The 9,387-nt window shown below is 37.5% G+C and overlaps 1 protein-coding gene across 3 annotated transcripts in view; it reads right to left on the bottom strand.

The window, feature by feature from the left end:
- Positions 1 to 181: 181 nt before the first annotated feature.
- mob2b (MOB kinase activator 2b) overlaps positions 182 to 9,387 on the bottom strand; it is a 40,870-nt gene continuing 31,664 nt past the window's right edge. For all 3 annotated transcript variants that reach the window (XM_057348496.1, XM_057348495.1, XM_057348494.1), the window contains exons 2-5: positions 6,431 to 6,591; positions 4,010 to 4,103; positions 2,964 to 3,088; positions 182 to 1,814 (exon numbers count right to left, since the gene is read on the bottom strand). In XM_057348496.1, the coding sequence (XP_057204479.1) occupies positions 1,543 to 1,814; positions 2,964 to 3,088; positions 4,010 to 4,103; positions 6,431 to 6,591 (652 nt within the window). In that variant the 3' untranslated portion in view covers positions 182 to 1,542. The remainder of the gene's footprint in view (positions 1,815 to 2,963; positions 3,089 to 4,009; positions 4,104 to 6,430; positions 6,592 to 9,387) is intronic.

Genomic DNA, 9,387 nt, shown 5'->3' with positions numbered 1-9,387 from the left:
GCTCCAGACTGTAAAAAGTAAAAAAGAAAGTGTCAGGGAATCAAGCTTGCGCTTCTTCTCAAATCTGAAAACTAGCCCAACAAGCCAAATGAGGCCAAGTTCATTTACCATAACCCAACAAATGACATTTCTATTGATATAAAAAGATACAAAAAGAATTCCACAAACAAGACCTTTTTGTGACTTTTAAATATTTTATTAGGTTATAATTTGCAGAGCTTAAAATATTAAATCGCTTTTAACTTAAGTATTATTAAAATACATAAAACAAAAGCCAGAACCGAGGAGCCCTGAAAAACGTCAACTAAAACCAAAATGGAAAACAAGAGAAATAAATTAAAAGGAAAGAAGGTCCAATCTTCTCAAAAAGAGGTCAGCCTGGCATTACTCTCTTAACAGTGATGAAGGGTGAACTAAAACATCTTTTGCTCTGTCTTGCACGCTTCGTCTCGCCTGCTCAGTCACTCCTACATAATAATCTTTGCCATCAATAACATAGAGACTAAGTTTACATTCTTTTCCATTCAGAAATGGTCTTTTCAAAATAAGTCTAGACATGATTACAAGCCCACGTTCTCCTGCATTCTACTGCACCCAAGACACTTTACTCTTCGAAACGTCAAAGCGTTTGGACTTTTCAATGGGACACATGGCTTCCCGAGCCTGAGTAGCAGCGTTTCCATTCAAAAAATGCTTCAGCAGACAACACAAATGTCTTTGTCACTCGAAAGAAAACACACGAACCCAGGCCGTGAAGCCACTGTGCAACCCTAGGTAGAATCAAAATGGCGGGCTATTTTTGTCTGAGAGTGACCTACGACCATCTCCAGTGGTTAACATGCTTATACGCAACAGAAGTCTATGCCGTAAGTATACGGACGTGGGCCAATGGGCTGAAAGGATTGTGTAAGGATGAGTAAAGTGACACTGAGAGGCTTATGGGTAAGCAGGTAGCATTGACAGCTCTCTCAGTTCCTGAGTGCAAAAGCCTTTAACACGCACGCACGCAAACGCAGACACACCCCTTTTACCCTATAAAATAAAAAAAGAGAAACCTTTATATCATACATGAGGCTCTGAAGAACCAGGCCAACATCTCACCCTTATAAGAACCAAGAGGGGAAAAGTGCTGCTATATTACGATAGATCTAGCATCTTTGTGTTATACTAACAACAAACGCTCATAAAAGGTACTTATTGTCCTACGGGGCCGGACATGAGGGAAGACGCAAAATAAACCACGAAACGGCTTTCTTTCGCTGAACGAAACCACTTGTGAAACGAAATCAAAGAGGCTAGAAAGAAAATAATCGTGTTCTTTGTTAAAGGGTTAGGCTCACAGAACGGGCAGACACAGCTAGTGCTGCCCCCTGCAGGCCTGGCTGACCACTCCTTACTGGGTCCTAAAGAGAACAATGTTCTGGAAGGGTGGAAGGTCTATGAGTCCCAGCAGCATTGTGACTGGTGTAGTCCTTCTCACCTCCCTGTCAGGGGCAAGGGTGAACCCCGGCTTGGCAGGTGCAGAGAGCGTGACCCTGGGTCTCATCTCTCGGTCACGTGGTTCTGTGGCTGAGGAGGAAGCGGGGTGCAGAGAGCCTCCGTCAGGTCGTCCATTATGGACGTCTCCTTGGGGTCCATCAGATTGAATTCCCTTATAAAAACCATGAAATGTGTGTACAGTGTGTTCAGATGTCCGTGCAGGTCCATCGCCACCGTTTCCTTGTTGTGGGACCAGTAGATGTGGCCCAGCACGTGGAAGAGATACTTGCAAATTTTTTTCACCAGTGAGTCGAAAGTGTTGGGGAATTCTTTACCTGCACGGGGAAGCAAACAAGAGAGAACTGTGAAGTGATGCACAATGGATATTTATCAGTCTGTACTGTGTATTTGTTTACAAAGCAACATGGTCTCACAAAATAAAGCAACGTTGGGTTTGTACACTTCTTGCATATACAGGGATCGAAATCAGTTTAACAAATTCATTTGAACAACTTTTGATGTGGCTAATGATCACTATTTTTATGTTGCCATTTAGCCATATACAGCCATTGGGGACATATCACCTTATTCACATACAGACACAGACAAACATAAATAAATAAATGTACAGTATAAATGCAAAAGTAAATGTAGAATTTCAAAGTATTTATTTATTTGTTTCTGCATTTATTTATCTATTTTTGCTTTATTTCTGTATTTATTTATTCATCCATTTATACTCAAGTAATAAAACACAACAGCAAAACAACTGAAATATATATTATTTCCTAAAATGTATTTATTATATAAAGATAACATTATATAATTAATATGATAATATAATGTAATAACTATATATCATGTTTTATTATTATACATGTAAATATGTTTATAATACATTATAATAATACTTAAAGCATTTTTGAAATAATATATTAAAGTATTCATTTATAATTAATATATTAACATTTATAACTTAAGAATTAAATTCACATATTTTTTTCTAGGACTGGAAAAGTTTTTTTTTTTACAATATATAACATTTTTTAATGCCCGTAGGAACTAGAGGAAGGTTGCAACACAGAAATGTTGCTGGTTAAATAAACAGACAGAATTGTGAAAAAACAATTTCAATTTCCAACACATATGACTGTGTCTTGTGCACCTGCTAGCCCAGCCCAGGCTGTTTATCACTTATTTACTGTATGACTGTCAACTTGCTCAAATAACCAAAACAACATATTCAGATTCGCTTAATAGGACTAGTTGTTATAATCCCACTATTTCAGCACAATAGAATTGAATTGCCCAATAGGACATTTCCCACGCCTTATGCAGGGGAGAGCAGTCAAGAATATGAATAGAGGAAACACACATATTCTAAACATATTTATTTTAAACTAGCATATTGTTATATACAACAAACTTGTCGTTTCATTAATGCAGTTCACATATTCGTCCACTAGGTGGTAATAAAGACTCACCATATTTTGTGGGAAAGATGTCTTCATCAGTCACAAGCTTCTGAACTGAGCTCATGACAAAGTCCACATACTGTGGTGCTGTGCATTTCGTCTTCTTCCCTTTTTCATCATACCAGTAGTATATCCTGAGCAAAATAAAGAGATTATTAGCACAAAGCCTCAATTTAATCTGCTCAGTTTTAGCAAGTTCTAAAGTATTAAACTTTCACAGGAATGAAACGTCAAATACTTTTCTAAGTGATCAAACTCAAGAGTTTCATTACAGATTTACAATGAAGAAGACGTATAAAGATACAAGAATATCATTTACTTGAGGGTTTTATTTGAACACCGGTTATTTTCCCAATGCAAATATAAACTGCAGACGTGACATGTTAAATAGCAGGTGATTGGTGGAGAGTTCAACATCCGAGTGTCACAATGAGTTCACAGCACTTGTCTGACATGCTTTCAGCTCTGTGGTTGTTCATTAACCAAACCGTCAGCCCGAAGCAAGATATTTATCATGCGTTAACAGTTATTTACTGTCTGTAAACAGTGCTTCTGTCTTTTCCCACCAGTCAACAGGTGACCCAGATCTAGTGAACATCCACTGAAAACCTCATCATAAACCAAATCATCACAACAGCCTTTTATAGCCACGTGATACTAATAATATTTTGAAAAATAAAAACTCATAGAAATTCTCTTTTCCACCTTTAAAGCCCTCTGTCAAACAAATCGGCAAGCCATCTTCATAAGGGTGAGACTTGGAGTAAACTTTTACTTTCATTTGCAGGACCATGTGGTTGTGAAATCAGCCATCACAACATTTCTAGTAGTATTAATACTCCCGTTGCCCTCATCCAAAGAAAAAAAACGACACCTCTCGCCTCATCTTCCTGAGGTCAAACACGACTGCGGTCTGTGACCTCAGCCTCAGGACGGACCCCTGAGAGTCACCTGTCAAAGGACAGTGTCGAGTTGCCGCTCTGCATCTCTCTGCAGGTTCAACAATGGATAACAGAGCCAGGACGAATAAAAGATCACACATCCGCGCTACTTACGTATTGCAGGCCGTCATGGCAGGACACGTTTCGCCCGTGCAGAACTCTGAGATTGTGCTGTACTGTAGGTTGATGAGATTGAAGAAAGTCGTGGCTGGAGAGAAACAAAGATGAGAAAGAAGGTTTTTGGCAATCGTTGAATAGTGACATGCATTTAACAAAATAACTTTATAATATGTTACTATTATATATTATATTTTCCAAAGCATTGCAAAATGTTTACTCTTAAAAACATCTGACAGAATGTGTGCAGATGTCTGTCATCCATGAAAACATAAAGAATTAATATTAAATTACAAATATTGAGTCCGAAATGCTGTTTTAATTCGAATAAATGAATGCTGAAGAGTTAAGCAACATCCCCAACTATATAAAATAACTGTTCATCAAAGGGAACACATTAAAAATAAAGCTGTAAAGTGAACTGGATTCAGATTAACAGCTTCAATTATTAGAGCTGTGGAAAAGAATCGTTTTTACGATGCATCGCGATGAACGATTCTGCATCGATGCATATAATGAAATAATCGATTCTTAAAAATGTAAATAAAATATAACACCACACATTGTTGTTTCTGTTAATTATAAAGTACTTTTAAAATATTAAAGTAACAAGGACAAGTAACTTGAAAAAAAAACAACAACAACAACACTGCGACATACATGTAGAATAATAAGAATATGTGCGTTACACAGAGCTGTGTGTTTGTGTGAAGTGCGTTTGTTGTGCTTGTTTGTGTGTGACAAAAATCAATGGTGCACCGCACTGAGTCCATGTAACTAAATGCGGACGCGTAATCCTGTTATTTAAATGTCATCTGGCTGTTCTGAGTGTCTGAGTGAATTACGTGCACAGTTTAACATACAACACGAGTGATGGTCAAGGATTTATCTGCGTCTGCACTGTATGAGGATGTGAACACATGAACTTCATCTCCAGAGTTGCTCTGAGAGTTTATTTTACGAGCGTTTTACTGTTTGAGTGAAGCTATCTGCAAACACAAAAACTGAAGCGTCTCCCCGAAGACCCGTCAAAATAAAAGTCCTGTTAAATTGAACACTCAGACAAAAAATACAGTAGTGTACTATAGTTTTAATTTTTTAATGTATTTTTATGATATTAAAGTATATTTATAATGATCATGTTTGACGATGTTGCTTTTTCAAATGCACATTATAAGCGACTCAAACTCAGGCACCCAAAGCGCACACTAGTTAAAATGCTTAGAAGCAAACTTGACCAATCTAAATCCGAAACAATTATATTGATTATATTATATTATAATTCAAATGAAATATATATATTTTTTATCTTTGGACAAGTATTTTTTGTACTCGGACAAGTGAATGACAAATTCACTTGTCCGAAGGACAACCTCATGACAATGCTTAATGTCAACACCCTGCACGATTAAATACGTTGAAAACACAACAAATATGAGGAATCACATCTCCCGTTTTCACTCAGAGCTATTAGCAACACAGCAAAACAGAGCCGTGCATTTTATGTTCATTAGGTTGAAACCTTTTTGATAATATATTTACTTTGCACTATAAAGAGGTTTTGTGTTTACATACTGTTACAAACAAGTTGTCATGTAAGTTGACATTGTTTTGTTTCAAAAGCTGCTAAATAAGATAAATTGTAAGAGAAAGAGGTTCAATTTTTAATAACAAAAATGGCGGACAAGATGCATCGAATCGTGACCCTCTGAATTGTAATCGAATCGTGAGGTAGGTGAAGATTCACAGCTCTATCAATTATCCAGAAAAAAACAGCAATTTAGTTTAAAAGGTGTTTATGGCATTTGCAAGAGTAATAAAGTTTTCCAAATGAACTGGTATTTTATAGCTTCTCACATGTGCTTTCTTTCAAGATAAAATCGAAAGAAATGCAAACAATGGTCTGATGTGTGGATTCATGCATGAATGTTATTTTAAACTCAATCATTCCACAATTATATAACTTTAAGGTGATGTCATGCATTCTCTATAAAGGAAAGAAAGGATGTTTTCAAAACACCGCCCAAAACTAGACACAACAAGAACAAAACAACCAGATCACTTTTCCCAGGCTAACAACAAACCTCCCACAATATGACAATTCTACAAAGCATCTAAATGAAAGACTTGGAAAGTAAGTTAGTTTCCATCTCTCTACATTTCCATTTAATCCTTTGGTAAAAAATGACAAATACCGAGGCTTTTTTTGATTAATTTGCACAGATTAAAAGTGCTGGTCGTTTAGATTTTTAGGATTAACTAACTGGTATTGATTGTGTATATTTATCATATGCTTCTAATGCACAAAGATGTAATTTGCTATCAAAGAGCGAAGACTACAAACACCAAATTATGTTTCATACAGTCTCATTCTTAATCTCATTTAATAAAACCAGGATGAGACCACGAGACACCTACTGTTGCAGGCGAGCCATTCATTCAGGTCGATCTCCCTCGGTAACACCACTAGCTCCTTGAGGTCAAAATCGACGACTCTTACTTTGGTGTACTCTGCATCCAAGTAATGCTTTTTCTCTTCTGTAGGTGGCTTCTTTCCATTGGGCTTCCCTTTGCCCTTCCTGTTTCAGGAAGAACACAAGAAAACAGAGGTTAGCAACACTGCAAAGTTGGGAAGTGTCATAAAGCAAATCATTGGAAAAGGTGCAACTCTAAATGTTACCGGACAAAATCCAATACATCGTACCAGGTTGGAGGGCTAGGTAGCAAAAAACCCTGCTACATATATTTACGTATTAAAACATTTGAATATATAAAGATTGCATTGTAGACACCTTTGATTTTATTGTAGTGTGATGATGCAAAAATGTTAAAACAATGCATTACTTAATTGCAAATAAGCAAGTACAAAAAAAAAACTTGTAAATATAACAATCTTTAATAGAGTTAAAAAACTGCTCTCTAGATAAGCAAATCGAACTGTAACTATGTAATAATGCTTTGAGGGGCCCCAGTACAGGGCCGTGTGGTTCAATTTGCTATTTCTCACATAATTTTGGTTTTATAGTTATTAAATAGTTACAACTGTCCTCTGTTTCACCTAGTTACAACTGTCCTCTGATACCTTGGATTTTATTTGCATGGTGATGATGCAAAAATGGTAAAACAATGCATAACTTAATCATAAAAATCAGCAAGTAGAAAAAAAAATAGAAACTAACTTATAACTAACTAAATATAAGCTTAAAGTAAAAATGTATAATTGAATTGAAGCAGTCGAGCACAATTTTTACATGAAATGTCAATTTGACGTAATTTAACAATAAAAATAAGTACAAAAAGTAACCTGCACTTTCATGTTTCAAACAGAGATGGCAATATAGAGGCAAGTTACAGATTGCAGCTTTAAATCAAAGTTTGAAATGCTAGTACAAGTTACTCGGTTACGTAACCACATGCGAACACCTCTTGTTGCTGACTAACTTACAACAAACTCTCATTCTGCACACATCCATTTTTCCACTGCAGGTCTACACACTTGCCCTGTAATTAGCGAAGCAGACCACAGACATCCAGGCTTTTCCTTCCACGTTTATTTTTAGCACATGCGGGTTATATTACCAGCAGGCCCACCGCCCATTTCCAGTCGTCTGCACCACACCCGCTCCCAACATCAAACGCTCCACTGAAGCCCACATTCTGGAGGGGGAAGTAATACATGTAACAGTCCAATAGTCTCGCAACTAGAAAGTACAAGAGCTGTTTTAATGGAAAACCAGATCTTAAGCCAGCAGTTACCTCACGCTACCTTCAAAACACATGACGATTTCTGTGACGATGTGTGAGACGTTTATTGTTTAAGGGAGCACTGTTAACGCCAACTATTTTTAGGACTTTTTCTGATATCAGCTTTGCAATGAACAATATTTGCCTTTGGTACAGAAAAGTTTAGTTTGTTGGTTTTAATTCCACCACACACCCATCCAATAACAGCAAGAGAAAATAAAGCAGCGTCTGTTTGCTTCTGAAAGGACTGGCCGTGCTCTTTAGCCAGCTGCTCCCATGTTGTTTGACTCTGGGGCCGTTGGCCAGTTTATCCTCTCCGCACAGAGCCCGGCCTTGTCACTCCAATGCCAAAGAGGCTGGCCCCAAAACCTCTGCCGGAGGCCAATGCTGCAAAACACACAGGACCCTACCATTGAGCCCTTTAGCCATGCTTACCACTAACTACCACCATCAAAAACCCTTCCAAAAACCTAGCGCTAAGAGCTGCAAGTCGCTGGATCCTGCCAAGTTCTCCTCACACAGTTGTGTCTGTAATAATGGCGGAGGAGACCGTTTCTGTGCAAGTGTTTTACGAATCACTTCACTGCTTACACCAGCTGGTCCATTCCGATTGCAGGTTCAGAGGTCAGATATAGAGTAAAGGAGAAGATGGGTATAATATATAGAACGACTGTGTTTATCAAGCCAGCATGTGGCTTACACAAATGCATACTGTCTACACAAAGACACTTCCCTAGAATGTCCTTAGTTTAGTTCCATTTTTCAGACCTTTTGAACAAACTGTTCCCGATTCCTGGAAAACCATGGCATTAAAGCCAGGAAGTGTAGTCTAAAAACTGCTTTTTAGGAAAGGAAACTGAACTGAAGCTGTCTCGTTGGAGTACTCGAGTAATCGTGCCCATCCCTACTACATATTATTCTGATTAATGCTGCAATTTATAAGTACATAAAGCACGGCCATTGCTTATGGGCAAACACCACAACCACCCCCTCATACTACCACATAAAGTGAAACAGAGGACAGTTGCAACTATTTAAAAACTTTAAATCCAAAATGACATGAGAAACTGCAAACAGTTGGGATGTCCCGAAACAAAAAGTTTTTATGTTTAATCTAATCCTGCTATTTGAATAAATTGAAAAACCAAATTCTGTCATTCATGTTTGTTACAATATGTTGAGCTATTAGTTTTAGTATAATGCAGGATAAAGCTGAACTGTTAAATAGTCATTTAATAACTAATATACCTGGAGCGTGCACCTAGCACTAGGAAAAAAACAAGTATCCAATCGGGACTTGGATCGGCAGATGCTCAAAATTAAATCACTCGGATCAAGGGCACAAAAAAAAAGTGATCGGGACATCCCTAGCAATCCGCACCACATGGCCCTGTGTTGGGCCCTCTCACAGCATTATGAGCTAATTACAGTTCGATTTGCTTATCTAGAGCAGATTTTTACACTACAAAAGAGTTACTTCTATAAGGTGCATAGCCTGTACACTTCCACATACGTCCTATGCCACACAGTGGTGGCCGAAATGTATATACACAGAGGTGGCCAAAATGTATATACACAGAAATTACAATCACTTGAAACAATGTTTCAAGATTTTAAATATTGATTGTTGA

Source organism: Triplophysa rosa, linkage group LG12 (assembly GCF_024868665.1).
Source record: "Triplophysa rosa linkage group LG12, Trosa_1v2, whole genome shotgun sequence".
NCBI lineage: Eukaryota > Metazoa > Chordata > Actinopteri > Cypriniformes > Nemacheilidae > Triplophysa > Triplophysa rosa.
This window is presented reverse-complemented; position numbering and strand designations above follow the sequence as displayed.